Source organism: Hippocampus comes, unplaced genomic scaffold (genome assembly GCF_001891065.2).
Source record: "Hippocampus comes isolate QL1 unplaced genomic scaffold, H_comes_QL1_v1.1 scaffold261, whole genome shotgun sequence".
In the NCBI taxonomy this organism is placed as follows: Eukaryota; Metazoa; Chordata; class Actinopteri; order Syngnathiformes; family Syngnathidae; genus Hippocampus; species Hippocampus comes.
In genome coordinates, this window is record NW_017805824.1 from 427,834 (window position 1) to 447,439 (window position 19,606).

The window sequence follows — 19,606 nt, forward strand, 5'->3', positions numbered from 1 at the left end:
TTTTTTTTTTTTTTTAACTGTGGGCTTCTTTAGTGAGTGAATTGATGGGCATGATTTTCCTATGATGGGCAAGGTTTTTCTTCTGAAAGGAACAAATTTCCATTTGAAAGAGTCTGAAGGTCAGGTGCCGTCAACCAATATAGCGTCAAATAACTGCAGTTATGCTGTACAGTTAAGTGTCCTTAGTATGTTCAGCATCCATCTCTTGAGATTTTCCCTGCTCGTTTTGGCCTTCTCTCTGTTCAGTGCCATTCAAACACTCGCACGAGCGATCACATGATATACAAAACCGCATCAAGTGGCTTACTTGTTAGCCACCAAAAAGATTCTCGAGACAGCAACTCAAAATGTTGCACTCAGTTCCGCAATCATTTCCTGTCTCTTCCTGTCAGGCCGCGTTAGGGTACATTCCCTTTTCTGGGTTATGTGAATTGTAATTTGTTGTGGCTTTTGTTCATTTATTTTCTGAAGTGCAAATTTTTTGGGAGCTTTTGTTTGTTTTGTGAAATGTACCTTTGTTTTGTCATTTGTTTTCGTGAATGTAAATTTCCTTCGGCTTTTATGCATTTTTTAAAAAATGTGAATTGGTTTTTGGCTTTTATTCCATTTGTTTTCTGGGAGGGACATTTGTATCATCTTTTCTTTTTTGTGTTCCTAAATGTAAATTTGTTTTGGTTTTTGTTCCTTTGCTTTTCTGGAATATACATTTGTTTTGTGTCAGTTTGTTATTTTATTTTGCACTTTCCAGCCACCGTATGCCACCCCTTGCCAAACTAAGACAAAAACTCACCATCTGTTGTGTAAAGATCGAGGGAACCCCCATCACTGCTCAGCCACGAAGGGACAAGATAAAGAATGAACGCAACACGCCTCCCCTCCAGTTCATCATCGTGACACAAAAGAATATCTACAAACAGTTAGGAAAGACATACACATCAAATCAATGACACAAAGACTAAAAATATTGTTAATTCTGGTTAAATGCTCACCTGTGTATTCATATTTGGCACAAGAAATATCCACAGTGGGCTCCAGTTTCACATCTAAAACCTCTTCAAGCCATAGCCGGAACTGACTAAACAGCGCTGATCTGGAATTAGACAAAAAACAATTTCAAATAACAATGGATATAAAAAGTCTACACACCCCTACTCACATGCCCAAATGGTCACATTAATAGTGGAAATTTTTTTGAGATGATTTTTAATAGTCTTGTTTTTTCACATCACATAAACCAAGCATTTAAACAAGGCTGCATCAACTTTTTTTTTTTTTTATCCCATGTGTCTATTTTCATACACACTCGCTTTGTACATGAGAATGTCAAACAAGCAGTTGATGGGTGTAAATTTGAGCCGCTGGAGGTCTCAACATCGAGGCAAATTCATTCACTGTTCCAACCTGCCATGACATTTTGTTGCAGCATAAATAATAAATGACCCCAAGCGGAAGCCTTCATTTTGCGTTTCATCATGGTTTGGATTCACCAGGGCGAATACCATCGGGAGTTGTATTTCATAAACACATATTTACATCAAGTTATACATTGCTTATCTTGTTTCTCATGGCTGGTATGGACATCAGATGTGAGAAAAGCTAACCATCCTCCTGCATTAAACGCGATTTGGTGTTTATTGATCAATTAAGCTTAAATAAATACATTTTGGACACAGTAATGTGCTGTAAAATATGATTGCCAATTTTGGGATTTATCCCTTTCGAATAAAAAAATGCCCCATTATTCTATCTGGGTATCAAATGTAATCTCTGGCTCCCTCCGGTGGCACTAATGAACCGTGCAACGTCTCCAATGACTTAAGTTTTTCTGATGTTCACCTACTTGACAGTTCAAACTCAGGTAGGGCTGTCGCGACTGTTGAACAATTTTGGAAAGTGAGGAGGAAAACAGGATGTAGGCTTGTCAATCGGTGTCCTTAAGGTGTTATCGGCTATGATCACAAATACGCCATGAAAAACTCACCTCAGGCCTGCTATGTGTGGTTTGGTTTGCTTTCTCAAGTCATCTGACTGCAGGTGGAAAAAAATAAATAAATGCTCACACAGCAGACCCACCTGCTGGAAAAGTCATGGACGGATCAGTTTGAGGCTCACCTGTTTAAACTTGTAGAGATCATTGGACTTTGCCTGAAAGTTGAGCATGAGCAGTTCTGTCTGTAGATTCTCCAGGAAATTCTCACTACTGATGAAGTTTTTGATGACGCAGTGAGGGAAAGGATCGCAGTCCAATTCCAAATCACCTGCAACATTTTTAAAGACAGTGGATTTTTAAATTGTCTGCTGAAAATGTAATCAATATTCAACATTGAAATATCACACACACGTAGGACGTAATTTTGTCTGACTGCCAGTGCCGCATTAAATTAAGTAAATTTTGGCCTACATTTTTACCTTAAAAGTAATTCATACAATTCACTTGTACATAGGATCTGTATTGGTGACATATGTCTCCCGGGCAGGTGGAGTAGGAGCCTGGTCAGTCGTGCGAAGATACTTTAAGGTAAACATGGATGACAATTCTTAACTGACATGCAATTGGATGCTATAATGTCAATAATGACAAGCTGTTACTCAAAAACTACTAGGCTATTATTTGAAACTTATGCTATGTTCACAAAAAGTTTGTTTTCTTTCTTACTGGATAACATTTGATTAATATAAAACAAATTTTCCTCACAACTGCAAACACAGGGTATTATATCAAGTATCCATGATATAAATAGATTCATAGATCGATAGATATAAAATGTATGAGTTAGTATTCACGTGTAAGTAACTCTGTCTTGGGAAAAGAATCTTTGTAAATTTACAATTGATAAAGCAGGAAATGTCTGCGTGATTTCAATGTGACTAAATAATATGGTGGAAAGAAATGAAAGCAGCCATGAATAGATGAAATCCATGTGAACAGGAGACAAACATTGACGAACACCAAGATGAAATATCTTAAATTCTCCATCCATCCATCCCCCCAAAATGCAGTGCAGCTGTTTTTTTTTTTACAGACGTTTTAGTTTAATAAATACATGCATAGCAATTGTCAAACTACGTGAATGTTCTTTGCTGTCAGTGTTAGCATTGCTACAATCAGCGAGCTAACTAGAAGCTAAGTCGTTTGTGTCTAGGTCTGTGTTGACTTTACGGACCATGGGTGTAGTGAGACTTAAGGCTCCATGCCTCCTTCACCGCCCTCTTCACGTTCTCGTCTCTAACGACTCGACAAAGTTCTGCTGTTTCTTCACAGTTATTTACTTTCCTTTTCTTCTTGTTTGACTTCATACATTCGCCCTGTTGTCTTTTAGACGCCATGGTAGAGTTTGGCTCGTGACTGAGTGAACACAACGCATTAAAATGTCTCCATTACCGTGACGCCACGGAAGCAGTCATCCAGTCGCATTAATATGACGGTTTCAGTTCACCCCCCCCCCCGCCTATCTTTGAAACGTCGTCTCACGTCACCCATCTAACAGGCTGGAGATTTTACTAAACTCTTTATGCAATCCAATGTTTGTAAATTTGACTGACTGACAGGCAGACAGACAGACAGACAGACAGACAGACAGACAGACAGACAGACAGACAGACAGACAGACAGACAGACAGACAGACAGACAGACAGACAGATAGACAGATAGATAGATAGATAGATAGATAGATAGATAGATAGATAGATAGATAGATATCCCCGCTGTGGTCGCGAAACATTTTTTTAAATGCAGTGTTGAGCTAAATCCTGACCAAATCCAAATGATAGCATATCATTTCTGCATGGTTATGGAACTTGCTTTCAATCATTTTAATAAAATAGAGATAAAAATGACCACCAGGTGGAATCCTACAACTCCGGGCCATCTAGGAAACTTAGTTGGATTCAAACAGAGCCCTACGGACACATTGTATTGACCTAAGTATGAAACGTGAGCATGGCACATTCGCCCACTGGCCTCTGCGAGGCTACCGCTCCATACACTTTCACAGAGCATCAGCTCACACTGCCAAATTCGCAATGCATATCATATTCTGCCGCATTATTTTGATGATCTCAGGTAGGACCACTAATATATGCTATGCAATGTTTAAAATCACCATCCAAGTGGAAGCAAATAACCAATTGCTCCTGCACACTTCATGAAAAAAACATATGTATACACACTATTAAATGTCGTTTTTTATTAAAAAAGAAAAAATAACGTTGTTTAAAATAACAGTAAACAAAGTAATTGTTGGTTTAATCAAGCCTTTTCCGAGAAGGTTTAAAAGCTGAACATAATGCAATATAAATGTACCTTCTACAAAAAAAGAAAACAAAACAATAGTTCAACAAGATTAAAAGAAAAAAAGATTTTTTTTTCTTGACAAAAAGTGTAGCTAAACATCCCCGTGGACTCTCAGTATATTCAACACAGGACACATTTCTCTCATGTGAAAGTGGAGCCCAAGGTGAGAAGTATAATTTCTCTGCTTTCTCCACATGATCTTCAAGTTTCACTTCGACTGGGCTGCACTCACAGAGACAGCCAAATTGTTTTCACTTAGTTGTAGATGAAATTGAACCTGTGAAAGAAAAAAAAAGAAAAAAAACTTAAGACTAATTTCAAGAAATATTCAGACAACTTTCCAACTCTCACTCCCATCAGTCATGCATGGTTACATGAAACAAACAGCCCACTAAAGCTACAGATTGAGAGGATATGGAATATATTCCTTCAGTGACGTGTAATATAATTACTGGCTCGATTTGGATTATCAGTAAACACAATAAAAAGAACATTACCTGCTCAGGAGCTGCGGTAGACTGGAAATGATGGGTCCATAACCAGGGGCGTTGTCATACAGCTCAAACAATGGGGCTGCCACCAGTTTATAATTTTTGGGGACGGCAAACAGTGCTGGAAACACAACGAACCACACACATCTCACTCACATTCCGTTTGTCATTTATTCAGCTTCGCATGTCGACGATATATACCAACCTTTTTCCTGCAGTTGAACCAGGAAAAGTTTCTTATGCTCCTTAGGTTTGGTAATGTGAGCTGGAATGTAAGGATACTGCAAGACACAAATATAGAGAGTATAGATGAAACTCATCTGCTTGAAAAAGAAACAATGCTACGAGAAGAAATGTAACAAACATCACATTTTGCATATGATAGCTACTTAGTGTGACTGTGACAAATAAACATCTTGTGACGATTCCAGTTTGAAGGACAAACCTGTGGAGGCTCAAAGTTGGGGCGCCACCAGTTGCCAATACAATCATCAATCACCCAGTCCTGCTTTACGCCATCCTGCCGTCCGAGAATCTAAGATGCAAACAAATAACAATATACACCCGGCAATTACTGCATAGAGAAAAGTTCAATAAGAGAGACCTTCACCATCTCAACTCAAATGTGGAAAATACGGTATATGTTAGGCTGGATGATAAGGTATCTGTGCGTAGTATTAAATAATTTTTTGAGTGATGATACTGGTATTGATGCATCCCAAGTTACTGCTTTTACTCTGCAGAGTCCAAATGTACACCCGAGGCCAACTTTATATAATTTATACAGTCTACCGCATATTCTGCGGACCCCTACCTCAGTCATTAGACGTTTCAGACCTTCTACTTCATCTTCCCCAGGACTCAACTCTCCACCAGGCCTAAAGGAGAGAAACAAAGCATCAGACATGGACTCAGAAAGACACATCTGATGGTTCCAGATAACATGAAATCCTCACAGTTTGAAGAAAGTTGTGCCAAGTTGCAGGAGTAAGACGTGTGGCAGCCTATGCTCGTGGACGATAAGTACACCTTCCACTGTCCTCCTCATTCCCATCTTGTCAAATTCCTCGCGCATCCGCTGGAACCTAGCCGCTACTGAGCTGTCCTTCTCATACAAAGGCTCCTTGGTCCCAAATGTATAGTTGGTGAGAGGGTACCTGGAGACATATACGTGTTCCATCATAGGTATCCAGCATTTTGTCTTCACAAATGTAGTAGTGTTCCATTTTATGCCGGCTTGCCCTTCCTGAAACATCTCTCCCATTTATCCAGGCTTGGGATCGACACTGGATGTCTCTATTGCCTAGGAACCAAAGTTACTATCTGCAAGAAATGAACCATGTCAGCAAGAACTGCTTTCATTCGACAAAATTACTAGGTTCTCATTTGCACTTCTGTAAAACTGCATTTATTCAGAAACATGTATATTGCTTCATAAATCATGTTTTTTTTCTTTGTCTATGAAGATTCTCAGTCATCCAGAGTCTGCATCTCCAGAGATTGAAATCAGGTATGTGAACTTTTCTTGTTTGTGGAATTTGTTGGGATTGTTTTCCTTCCGGTTTCTCAAAACATTCTAAAATGACTAAGGCCACTATTTCTCACTGAATGAATTCATGAATTTTTCTTTTAAATGGGGGCTGTGCTATGAGTATCTGATATATTAAACTTTGGAACTCCATTTGTAGTGGTATCTCTGGAGCTATTTGTAATATGCTCCGAGTATCCGATTTATTAAACTTTGGAACTCCACTTGTAGTGGTGGAAATATTTGGAATACAAATAAATCACAAAAAAAGGAAGACAAAATAATTAGAAATAAAGATTTGTGCGCATCAAAATAATCATCAACATAAAATGTCAAAATGTTCTCCAATCATTTGAGTTAATTTTAATTTTTAATTTTTGGGCTTGTTGTTAACTAAGGACCTTCTTCGTTTTTGTTGGCAGGGAGAAGTGGCTGTTATTCAGCTCTTTTTGCATGAATGATACTTAATCCCATATACTCCCATTCAGAACTACTGACAATTCTTATATTACGCTATAGAAGAGAGTACCGTAATCATGCACATTCCCATTAGTAACACGGCGTGGCTATGCTGGATCCTCATTAAATTAAAGGTTAGAAACACATTTTGCAAAAACTTGAGGTTATTTATGGATAAATAGATGAACTCACAAGTTGATGGTCCTCTCCAGGGTGAGAGGCTTAGCCGGGCCGGGCATGTATTTGCTTCCAAACTGAGCGCTACCACCGCGCGGCCAACCTGCGTTCGAGCGACTAGGAGGCGCAACCGACATATCTTACGTGTGCACGTAGAGATTTAACTACCCTGCGAATGCGATAAATCCAGAGACTTTTTCGGAATAGGCGCAATGCATAAAATAGCTATGTAAAAAATACAGAGGACTACAATGGACAGTCCTCAATAATTAGCCCACCGTCGTTTCCGTCGACGCTCCACTTCCGGGTGAAACACGACGTTCTGTTCATAATGGCGTTGCCGCCAGCGACACCTGCTGGTTGGAGTGAATCATCAAGTTGGTCAGATCACAATTTCCAAGACGCTTGTCCAAGGTGATTTGATTTAACAATGACAGTCTCTATCAATTAATTATTGAGTCATAACGTTTTAAAAAGCAATTCAAATAGCAATTACCTACCAATCTTAAAAGTCCACAGTTCACAGTCTTTTTGAAGGCACATCCTGGCCTACAGTAAATCCTCAACAATTCACCACTTCCACCACCACGTCCAGACAAGGAAAAAACTTCTGGGCAACCCATTTGGGAAAAATGACGAAACCCTGATTCTATTCTTTTGCAGTGAATGCCAAATTTTGTGATCAACATCAATCACATGAAAGGATACATAAATACCATTCACTGTGAGTTCAGTGTGCTCCCGCATTTTGTGATGTTGTTGCTCATGTCCACAATGACTCATGACAATTAAAAAAATAATACAGAAAAGCCCATCCATCCATTTTCTATGCTGCTATCCTTATTAGGGTCATTGGTGAGCTGGAGCCTATCCCAGTTGACAGTGGATACGAGGGAGCTACACCCCAGCCAATCATCTCAGAGCACATAAAGTACTCACACTCATATCTACACCTAAGGACAAATTATATTATATTATATTATATTATATTATATTATATAATTACAGTACTTTGTTTCATTGGCAAAATACTGATGCATAAAAAGAGCAACAGCAGAAGGGCTTCTTAGTCTTTTAAATATACTGTAAGCTGCGCTCTGATTCACGATTCAGTCAACATAACATGTAATTTTTTGGAATGTGAGAACATGCAGACTCCGCACAGGAAGGCCGACCCCGGTTTCAAACCCATGACCCCAGAATTGTGGATGTGCTAACAACTTTTTGCACCGTACCACCGCTAACTAAAGCAAGTGATGTTGTATGTTTATTCGATCTGTTCTATATACTCTGTAGTCAAAGTTTTTAGTCACATTGAACTTTCTAAAACAACTCTCCACTGTGAGTGAGAGTTAATTATGACAGCGCTGTAATTACAATGTACCAGATCACCGTCAGATGTTTCATTGTACTCCACTAAACTACATGATTAAGTTGGCAAAAATGGCAAAAGAAATTTATGGAGCCAGGGAAATCTTAGTGTGTTCTGTGCAAATAATGGTGCCTCATTTTATCATAATATCCACAGATTTGCCTATTGATTTGCATTTCTAAAACCTTTTGAATTTGTAAAGAGACTTTATGTGCGCCCTTAGAAGCCGTTAACTGACTCTGAACAGTATTACTGTTTCTTTGTTAAGTGTCTGGTAGTTGTTCATCATTTAATCATTCATCTACTTGTTTTTATCACCCAAGGCCTCTAACCGCAGACCCGCTTTAATGTACAATACAGTATGTCTTCACTGCACATTGAACACAGGCTGCTTTATTCTCTCTGGCATCCATGACATAAGCCTAGGGGAAGTGCTGTCCACTGTAGCTAGGAATGTTCAATACTGAGGCAGTCAGTATGTAGTCAAGTAGTCATCAGGGACTTTTCTTTGGGCCTACAGAGACATTATATGAATTGTTTCGTTTTCTCTCCCCAGCTGTTTTGTTCAGAAGGTCGCCAATGACTTCCAAGAAAAGTTTGTAATGTGCTGTACTATCATAAACTAAAACCAGATAAAGTAAGATATACATTCTAAATTAATTATTAATTAATTAATTAATTCAATTTATCTCTCCTTTTATTATTTATAATTTTATCTGCGGTTATATTGTTCTCTTTTTGATTGTAAAGTGTCCTTGAGTGTTTTGAAAGGCGCTTATAAATGTAATATTATTATTATTATTAAATGAAATGCCATTTTGGATGTGTCTTATTGCATTATGTGTTACCCGAGGCTCCTTGTGTGAAATAATATGGGGTATCCTGTTTTCCACGATGAATACAGTACAGCTCGCCAATAAGCTTTATCACATTGAATACGTTTCGTAAAGTCTGACTCAAGCTGATTCTAGATTTTTAAATGAGAAGTTCCAGGACTTTGAACAACATCTCGTGGTCTGTCTCGCTCCGCGTAATTTCATGATTTACACATAAGTATCTTCAACATACAAACAAACATATCAATTGAAGAAAAAAAATCCCAGTAATTCAATTCAGTATTCCATTTAATAGTCATATCTATTTGCTCTTATCCATCTATTGTAAACATGGTGTCTTCAAAACACAGTACTTGTCTTATGGTACATAATCACACGTGCAATGTGAAATTCAAACACAAGTTAAAAAAAGGACAAAAGACACTGCTGGAATTGTCGATAACATCACACCATGGATCTCAGTTCTTTGGTCCAGTGGCCCAACCGGGTGTGTGGTGTGCTGCTATAGTGTGGTGGTCCCATAGGAAGTGCCATGGATCATTTAACCATTTATTTACTGTGACCTAACCTGCCTGTGTCACAGTATTTGGTCCCAAATTCAGCAATACTGTACCATTGTATATATTTTCTATTTCTTTGATTCTTCTTGGTTTGGGGGCTCATTCTCCAGTGCAGGTTCAGCCTCTCCTTCTATTGTTGCCACTGTAACGTCTTCAACTTTCACATTTGCTTCTTGGGCTTTTTTCATTGTTGCTTCGTTGTTGTCTTGAGCTGATTTCTCCTCACAATGCTCACTCTCTTTGCCGCCAGCCATGACTTTCTTGCTTTCACTTTCCTCAGCTTGTTTGCTCTTTTGAACCACCTCGAGCTCCACATCTGAGAATGGAAGAGAAATTGTGCGAATTATACTTAGAAAAGTAATGAAAAATAATGCATGAACAAGGGTGTCCAAGCAATGGGTTGGGAGTCATTTGCAGACAACTGTACATTTTTTAGCGGCCCTGAGTCTATTGTAAAAATAACATTAACATGACTGGCAATATTCTTTTAAAAATAATGGGTACAATTGGGTGGCATTGCTCGGTGGTCGAGCAGTCGTTTCCCAACCCAGAGGTTGCTGGTTTGATTGCAACCCTGTCCAAGTGTCCTTGAGCAAAATACTGAACCCCCAGTTGAGCTTAGTGCTGTGTCAATTGTAGGTGAATGAGGTAGTGTAAAGCGCTTGGAGTACCCAAACTAAAGAAGCGCTATATAAGTGACAGTGCTGCGACTAATAATGATTACAAACTGGTTTTAAATAGACCTTTTATAGATATGCAAAGACACAAACTATCTACTACACAACTATTTATCGATCCATTATCTAAGACACTTATCCTCACGAAGGACTTCAAAATAGTGAAAAACCAAGTCAAGTCTCGATACTCAAACACTGTGGGCGGGTCCACTGAATGTGCTGCAATCACGCCCTGCTCAGCTGTCAATCAAATAGCACTACGGCAACCTGGAAAATGCATACTACGACATCCAGCATCTTTCTAATACCTACGCAACCCTACGTGTTTGAGAAACAAAAATCTATCTACTGTACTTAGAGCTTCGGTGGCTGAAATTTATCAAACCAGGTTGACGCAGGGCTGTTTATGCCGCAACAAGAGCCGCTAGCCACCAGCTAGTTCACAAGCTAACATGCTTGACGCTCAGTAATAATAACTCGAACAGATGAATTGTTATATTGTGCAGGAGGGATGATGGTCACAGGGGACCGTTATAGCCACACCCAACACATCTGGAAAACTTAAGTGGTGAACGGATTAACGCTGTATCTCTACAATAGAGTACTGTACTGAATAGTTGTCGGTCTTTGCATGGTTTCAGCAATTATCTTCTAACATGTATAATTTATTCAGAAACAAATCTCTGAAGTCACTTTACAGGGTCTTTAAAGTCAAAGAACTTTCAAAGTGGTCCATTGTTTTTTTTGTTTTTTTTTTAATTCTAGCAGTTGGTGGAAAAAGTTTTGACACCTCTGGTTTTCCTTAAAGTTATCCTTACCTGCACCTTTTACAGTAGAACTCGATCTTTCGTCAAGATTGGTTGGTAAATCTTGCCTTGGGCTATCATGGGCAAGTGCTGGACTGGTCAAAGTGTGCCCGGTAATACTGGAGTCTTCAGAAGCAGGGAGGCAGGTGATAACTGATGTGAGTGTGGAGCTGGTTTTCTTTGAGGAAAGTGGGTCAGTCGTGAGTGGGGAGCTAATTGCATCTGCAGTCGTTCGAGCAGCGTTATTGGTAGTGGTGGAGACGATGGAGTTGGTTTCACTGGATGAGGTTGACGGAACAATGGAGGGAGAAGAGTCTGTGCAGTCAGTAGATGTTGTGGTGGTAATGGAGGTGTTGCTGGCAGGAGGAAGGGTGGAGGAGCTGATAATGGAGATATCAGATTTAGGAGGAGTTGGGCTCGGGGCCACAGATGTCCTTTTAGTGCCTATTGAAGCGCTTGCAGTGAAATCGTCACTCGCTATATTAAGCGAACTGGTAGCCAAATCTGATTTGGTATCTGCAGGTTGGATTAATGCTGGAGTAGACACTTCTACAGTGGAAATGACAGAAACGGTCACTTCACCACATGAAACAATACCATTTGACACTGGACTTGTCGGTTTAACTGATGTATTTGTTTCGCTTTCACTGAGATGACTAGAAACAGTTTCCAAGATGGTAATGGAGGTTACTGTTGTCGAGTCTGAAGTGGCAGAGGATCTGGGCGTAACAAACTCAGAAGATGTTTGAGGGACAAGGGCGGGGGGTTCGATAAAAGCTGTCGGGGAGATAGAGATGCATCGTTCTGTGCTAATAAGCTGAACTTCAGGGTCAGAAGGCTTGCCATCTACATCTGTACCATTTGCGATTGTTGCAGTGGTGTTAACAGCAAGCACATCTGACTCGGAAGTTGCAGTAGGAGAAGAGGAAATAGTCATGTCAGCTAAGTCAGGGGTGTCATTTGACACTACAGCAGGAGTAGCGGGGCCAGATGGAGTTGCCGTTGGACTTTTTTCTTTAGTGGGTGTGCTTGTTTTCCCCTCCTCTATTTGAACCAACTCATTCTCAGGCGTGTTGCGGCCAGATGTTGCGGGGCCCGGACCAGGCTTGAGGATGGGCTTTGGAGGCAATGCGGGTTTTCCAGCTGACTCGTGTGCTGACACGCTTGGTCGAATATGACGCCTTGTATCTGATGATAACAACAAACAGACAAAAAATAATAATAACGATATGCAGTATGATCAAGGAAGATGACTCACATTTGCAAAAGTCTTAGGCCACCATTGAGCTGTTCTTTTACTATCATGATCATAATAACTACAATGTCCCTCAGTTAGAGTGTAAACCTCCAACAAGGCCAAACTATTAACTAAAGAAGGGGAAAAAAGTTAAGTGTTGTACTCTTGTGTTCACCCATCTGTTTTTTTTGAGTTATCAGATTACGTCCAGGTTCATAGAGTTGATGAACAGATGGCGGGGAGGGCGGTTCCATTGATGTCATGTGGTTTATACAACGAGGCCATATCAGTACAGCCCACTTGGAACCCAAACTGACCACCTGCTACAAATTGTTCTTCATAGTATCCTCTCGTACAAAATTTTGACAACGGAAGCAAGTCAGTAAGCGAATACCACCGTGACCAGGCAAGTAGCTAGTGACTCAAATTATGAAAATACAATTCTTTATCACCTAAAATGTGCATTTGACTGAATTTGCTTGATATACTATAGGGAAAATGATTAATTAATCAATTTGTGCACTCCATTGTGCCTCAATCGAGACACAATTAATCAATCCTGAATTCCAAGAATTGTCAACGATCAAATAATTGATTAAGATATTACACTGCCTGTTCCTAAAAGCTGCACCTTTGTCCAGATTATCAGATTAATTTAATGGATTCTTGCTGTTGCCATCATTTACGTTTGTGATCATCACACACCACCCTACTAAAAAGTTTGGAGAAAATCTTTTTTTTTTTTTTTTTTTGACACACTTCTGTTAACTGTATCTGTCCAAGTGGTTATATTTATTGTTTTACTACGTCTAATTGACTGCTGCCATAAATGTCATTAAAACAACAGAAATAATGGTGGAATAAGACTTCTGCGCATTACTGTATGTCACAGTTTTTTGTGTGATTTACCCGAGGAGGCTGACATAGTTCTGTGTTTTGTGAAAGCTGGGGTTGGCTCAACTTTACTGTCAATAATGGTGCCTAAAACATGAAAAGAAGATAATTCAGATAAAATGACAATGAAATATTAAGTGTTCGTCCATCCATTTCCTATAGCACTTGTCCTCATTTGCATCACAGGTGAACTGGAGCCTATCCTAGCTGACTTTGGGAAAAAGGAGCGGCTACACCCTGGATTGATCATCAGCCAATCGCAGGACAAGTTTCAAATATCTATACAATATCAGAAAACACTAAACAAATGACACAGTAGTCAAATTAAACCATAAGTCTAGATTTAATGTCCCTTTCCAAACAACTCAACACAGCCATTAATGTCTAAACTTCCGCCGACAAATGTGCAAATGTCCAAACTGACCAATTACCCTTTTACTGTACCTTCTATCCTCGTGAGTTTGGCTAGCTAACGTTTTTTGTTTTTGGACATACCTTCAGATTCTGCCTTTTTCATCTCTCTCTCTGGATTCTATGAGAATATGGGAAACATTGAAGTATGTTTTTACTTGGATAATGGCAAAATCTACATTGTTCAAAGTCAGATGGATCCATACCTGCATCTCTTCCGGCTGTGCTTTGGAAACCCCAATACGCTGAAGCATAAGATGAAGTTTCTGTTCGAAGCTATGTTGGCCTTCAAATTGTTTCTGAAAATCACAGAGGAAATCTTTTAAAAATGAACATCGACCTGACAGCCTGATAATCTTTGAGTGTGTGACACTCACCTTTCTGGCATTGGCAGCCCCTGCTGCTGATCCGGACAGTAAAATAAGAGACTGGGATTTTCCTTCCCTGAGAGCACGGCGGGGTGGCGCCACTTCACCCCTCAGTGGTGGAACATCAGAGGCAGGTGTTTCCTGTGCAGTTGACTCTCCAGTAACACCACTGGGCTGCTCTTTCCCTTTCTCTTTTTCATTCTCCTTGTCCTGCTCCCTTACTCTGTCCTTATCTTTTTCTTTATCAGACTTGGCCGCCTCCCTCAGAGGGCGAATGAGGTCAGCGATGGAGGCTTTTTTGGGTCGACCCTCCTGGCCCGTCTCTGATTTCAGGCCTCGTCTCTTTCGGAGGGTAAAGAAATCCCCAAGCTTCCTCCTGAGTGTTTTCGTCTGTGGTGGACAAGGGACAGAAGTGGCAGGAACCACTTCGTCCACTGTGATGGACTCTGGTTCTTCATTTTGCTTTTGCCTAAATGTGAAAGATCAATCGTATCAAATCATGATTACTATACGGTGCTGTGTTATATTTTTATAGCACTTAGTCAGAGTAATGCAGTATTTTTTTTTTGACAGCAACTAAAAATGCAAAAAAAAAAAAAAAAAAAAAAAAATGGCCCCAGGCCTAATTTTGGACACCCCTGATTTAAGACGTTAATGCGACAACTGAACCATTTGATGGATGTTTTCAAAATGGCACTTCTAGTCCATCTGTTTGTCTGTCTGTCTGTCATCACAGGAGATTTATGTTGGCTAACTTAAAACTTTTTGGGTGAAGGATTGCACTCGTCCAAGTCACATTGTAGCTGTATACTGTATGTTTATTACATCATCTCTAAAACAGTGCATCGTATTGTGGCCGAAGACGCAGTTCTTAATGTGAATGAGGTGGAAAGTTAACAGTCATTTTTTAATTCATATGGAAGCTGTTAGAGTTAATATCGCAATAAGGTACGTTTGAAACTTGTTTGATTTCACTGCCCAAAAATGAGATTTCCCGTTACAATTCATATTCGGCATAAGTAGATGTTATACCATTAGAAATGCATGTTGTCAAGCTTCCACACGTTTTTTAAAAAAATTCTGTATATAAATTAATTGCTCACAGGGTGGACAATGACAGGGTCGACATTTTTGTCCATGTGGGCAACCTTTACTGGGCAAGCTGAATTTTTGGTGTTAATTGTTTACGGTTATATTTCACTACGACAGAGTGAACATATTGAGCCCAACGACAGCCAACAACACAAAATATGAAGATTGCGGGGAAGAAATGAGTGTAAATACTTATTCTGCAAACATCTACTGTTTTAACCTCCATTGAAGAAAGACAAAATGTTAGGATGTCACTGAAAACATAACATCTTAAAACAGGCAGTGACCCAAAAAAGACAGAGTGGACATCAATTTCAGTATCAAAATAACTTGTTTCATCAAATAACCTGTTGTAGTTTCATGAATATGCAACATTGCCATGATGACTGAATGATTCTGATGAGGACACCAAAGGCACTTTAGAGCGATGCTGACCCTATACACACAGTGTCAAGAGACAAAACAGAGTGGTGTACAATGAAAGGCAACTGGTGATACTCACTCTGTATCAGCAGGAAGAACTCTCTTTGTAAAGAACTCCTCCACTCCTTCGTCTACACGCCCGATGAGCTCAAGGACTTCATTTTCACTCTCAATTATAGTCTCCTGATTGCATTTGTAAAAGATACAACAACGCATTTTACATCAAAGTTGAAGCCTTACGGTGTGAGGATGAAAGGTAGAACTGTAACTTCACATTATGTAATACTGACCTCAACAAAATCCACACAGTCCTTCACTAGTGCCTCTATAGGAATATTTTGGCTTGGGCCTCCTTGGAGACAGTTGCTCAGTAACGTACAATCAGAGGCGTGATCAGACTTTACATGCACGACTTGCTTTTGCCAAAGTAGATACTGCAAAATCAGTATTGTACCTATATGCAGACTGAATCATACTGATTGAATGAGCATCTGTGCCCACAAGTCACAAAAAAAGCAGGGAGGCTTGCTGCAGAGCACAAATTTAGCAGAAGTCACTGTTATACGATACCGTGTCAAGGGAATTGCTTGGATTTTGTCTCCCTGACCTGGCTCCAAGGGAGTGACTGTACTGTATATCTACAGCCATAGAGCTATGTGACAACACGATGAGCCATGAAGAGAAATCAGATGATGCACATTTTAAATGCTCAATCCTGTGAGGAAAAAAATAGAAGGCTGCGGGCTTTTTTTCAGTGTGAGTGAAAAAAAAGGGACATTGAAACCAAGCTACCATCTGCAATGCTATTTAGGCAATCACGTTCTTGGAAATCACAGCAAATGCCATTTGTTGTGTCTTCACACAGCTAGTTACCGGCACAATGGCACTGGCTTATTCAAGCAAGGGAGCAGGCTTCTTTGCAGCTTTCCCCCTCCATCCGTCCCTTCCCTTCCCCCTGCCTCTCCCCTCTGCACCCTATTACATCTACTCTCTCCCTTCCATTTTCTCCCCACACACACACATTTCACCTTGCCTTCTTGCTCTTTCATTCTTTCTCTTGAATTCATTTCTCACAGTACCTGTGGTCTGCTGGGACGATAGTTGAGTTTTTGTCGGTGAGGTCTCGGTCGGCTCTGGGTGTAGTGCCTGAGCGCTGGTCCGCCCAATGGCAGCTCCATTGGGGAGACACGGCACTCTGTTGCCGTGGAGCTCTGTTGCCTGGGCTCTGTTGCTGAGGCACCGTTGCTAAGAGCACAAGCACCAGCAGTATGTAATGCCTCTGCTGATGTGGGAGGGGCCAGCCCCGGCGAGACTGACATATATGACAACAGAGCCTTGCCTTCCTGTGCCCCCTCCCCTTGGAGAGTAAAACGATCAGGAAAAGACAATAAGAAAATTATGTAGAGCCATTAAGTGACCACATTGACATTTTTATATGAAAATCTAGAAGGTAGACATCAATGGACTTCAGTGGGGAAAACTGAAATGGACAACATGTTCCATTGGTTATGTAACAAATGAATAATTTATTTGACATGTGTACCCAAGGCACTTACCACATCGCACTCATAGTTTTGAGGTGGGAGGTTCAAATCCGGTGTGGAGTTTGATTGTCCTTCCCAGGATAGTAAGGATTTTCTCTGAGTCCATTGTGCTTTGTCAAAACAGTATAAACATAGAGTATTTAAATAGAATGTAAAGTATTAAACTGTTTGCGCATCATGATTTAATGCAGCAATCATATTCAATGTGCTGCTCCTTGTTGTGTGCCCACCTTGGCCACCTAGAGGCCGTGTGGTATGATACAGTTATGCAGACACAAATTAAGAAGACGAGACCTCTTCTCAGTGATGAGGCACGGAGACTATTCACATTCGTCTACAGTCCTTTAGCCAACCAGGATTCAGAACACAATGCAATGTAAAAAAAAAAAAAAAAAAACACCAAAAAAATCCATGAAACAGTGAAGCAATGAAAGATGGACCGTGTCAGAGTGAGGGATTACTGTACAGGTAGATTTTTTTAAGTTTGAAGCATAATACATGCATGTGAGGTGCAGGTGTTACTTTCGTCCATTTGGGGTTGCCATCCTCATGTTCTACACTGTATTATCAGTGACTTTGAATTTGTGTGCCTTTAAAAGGTGGGGCCTGGCCTGGTGAGTGATGTGGTGGTCAGCAAAAGCATGTATAGGGTCGGCTGTTGTTGGCTCAGGTTAAATGTTTCCGGGCAAGCGTCAGTTGGGCTCACACAGACAGAGACACCTTGCATTGCACCATGTTTTTTTAAGTGTGAAATGATCCCCAACTTTTAACAGTCTCTGTCTTTTACGCACTTCTTCCTTCTGCCTCGCAGTTATTCCTGTGTAAGTCTGCAGGACCATTTATACGGGTGGCAAAATGATCACCACAAAATCCCACAACATAGCCAAAAGTTCAGGATATAAAATACGATATGTATAGCACCTTTTAAAAATATGGAGAGACCACAAAATGTGAACCGTGATCTGTAGAAGAATGACTGAACTCTGGTTTTGTCCTACATTCCTAAAACATGCATTTTAGGTTCAATTAATACTCTAAATAAGCTATAGGTGTGAATCCCATCCATCCATCAGTCCATCCCTCCATCACATCAGCCTAAACAGGGAAGCACAGACTCTCTTCTCCCGAGTCACTTCATCCAGATTTTACAGGGGGATCCCGAGGCATCTTCCTCTGGGCTTCCTCCCGGTGGATTTTGGATCAGTACAACAATATCAATACCAAATTCCAGTCTGCTTTTATACATGGCCTTGAGTTGATGAGAAGTCAGAACAAAGAGATTAGAACATATTACTCCAGTCCCAAAGTCTTTACTTTGAGTTCCAGTCATCTGTAGAACAGATTAAAATGTTGCTACTGGTCTAAAAATCGCTGAATTGTTCAGGTCTTGATAATCATAAAGGAGAAGACAACTCCAAATTTTTCTTTACAATAATGTGTCCTATGCGTCCCCACTATTCCACACATGTCGTCATGATTAATTTTCAGTTTGTGGATTATGGATTTAGCAGCAAAATCCACCCGCGCAGGTTCGGACCAATCACGGCTCACCTGTTTTCAGAGTTTAGCCAAGAGATATTTGCAAGATGAGCTGTGAGTGGTTGTTACACAGGCGCTGGGCAACTGGAAGAACCTTTTCAGCGGATAGCAAACGGCAAAATGCCCGCCCCCTAAAATGAATCAAAACCGGGTGGATTTTCCTACTTAACTCATAATCCACAAACAAAATATTAATGAGAATAACATGTTTAGGCTAGTAGGACCATAGAACTTATTATTGTAAAGAAAACTTGTGCATTACCTTCCCCTTTAAAGACATGACAATGGATATAAAACCAGTAAGGCTCTGAAGTCTGCATACTGAGGTCAATTAGTGGAGCCCAGAATTCAAAACAAACATGGTGAAGTAGCATTTAGCTGTTATGCTGCTCGCAAATGGAATAAACTGTCAACAAAAGTGAAGTGAGCTCCAACTTTAATGTTTTTAAATGCAGGTTAAATTATTTAGTTATTTGAAAAATGAAAATGTATATTTTAATGGACAAATTCTAAATTAATGAAACAATGCAACATATAACAGAGATGCTTGATAAATGTAAAAGCTCAGTGGGCTCGTTTAACCCCCAAAACTGGATGCAGATGTTCGAGCAGAAAGGGGGTCGACAAGACAAGACATCATGATTGCACGAGTTAGCAGATTAGTCGCCCCCCTGTGGTGGTTTTTGTGAGTGACTTCCTAATTCACCAAATGGTGTTTTTTTGGGGGGGGGATAACCTTAACTGACAGCGCAAATATGGCTTAGTTCCGCAAAAATATACATTTCGCCGAAAAAGTTTCCAAATGTTGACGTGCACGCCGTCATGTTGAGCAACTTGTGCCTGTCGCCACGCCCACGCGTGAATTCAAAACTGGCGCCTCGGTACGATCTGGGCCAC

At 40.2% G+C, this 19,606-nt stretch overlaps 3 protein-coding genes across 6 annotated transcripts in view; all 3 read right to left on the bottom strand.

The window, feature by feature from the left end:
• ogfod1 (2-oxoglutarate and iron-dependent oxygenase domain containing 1) overlaps positions 1 to 3,401 on the bottom strand; it is an 8,205-nt gene extending 4,804 nt beyond the window's left edge. For 3 of the 4 annotated variants that reach the window (XR_002170243.1, XM_019886954.1, XM_019886955.1), the window contains exons 1-5: positions 3,165 to 3,376; positions 2,113 to 2,258; positions 1,982 to 2,028; positions 990 to 1,090; positions 791 to 907 (exon numbers count right to left, since the gene is read on the bottom strand). Coding sequence is in view for 3 of the 4 variants with exons in the window: in XM_019886954.1 (XP_019742513.1) it covers positions 791 to 907; positions 990 to 1,090; positions 1,982 to 2,028; positions 2,113 to 2,258; positions 3,165 to 3,327 (574 nt within the window). In the remaining variant the exon portion in view is untranslated. The other variant, XM_019886956.1, reaches the window with a different exon arrangement.
• A 759-nt stretch (positions 3,402 to 4,160) lies between these two features.
• nudt21 (nudix hydrolase 21) lies at positions 4,161 to 7,255 on the bottom strand. The gene is made up of 7 exons (XM_019886599.1): positions 6,966 to 7,255; positions 5,743 to 5,943; positions 5,601 to 5,664; positions 5,232 to 5,321; positions 4,992 to 5,067; positions 4,793 to 4,907; positions 4,161 to 4,572 (listed from the first exon to the last, which is right to left on the bottom strand). Exons 1-7 carry the CDS (start codon positions 7,085 to 7,087, stop codon positions 4,551 to 4,553), a joined length of 690 nt encoding a protein of 229 aa, XP_019742158.1. The 5' UTR covers positions 7,088 to 7,255; the 3' UTR covers positions 4,161 to 4,550.
• Positions 7,256 to 9,428: 2,173 nt separating this feature from the next.
• On the bottom strand, positions 9,429 to 17,561 carry LOC109525816 (mucin-5AC-like). Its single transcript, XM_019886596.1, has 10 exons — positions 17,465 to 17,561; positions 17,183 to 17,280; positions 16,706 to 16,983; positions 15,706 to 15,809; positions 14,121 to 14,580; positions 13,950 to 14,042; positions 13,828 to 13,864; positions 13,348 to 13,419; positions 11,214 to 12,389; positions 9,429 to 10,034 (listed from the first exon to the last, which is right to left on the bottom strand). Exons 3-10 carry the CDS (start codon positions 16,943 to 16,945, stop codon positions 9,787 to 9,789), a joined length of 2,430 nt encoding a protein of 809 aa, XP_019742155.1. The 5' UTR covers positions 16,946 to 16,983; positions 17,183 to 17,280; positions 17,465 to 17,561; the 3' UTR covers positions 9,429 to 9,786.
• Between the last annotated feature and the right edge of the window lie 2,045 nt (positions 17,562 to 19,606).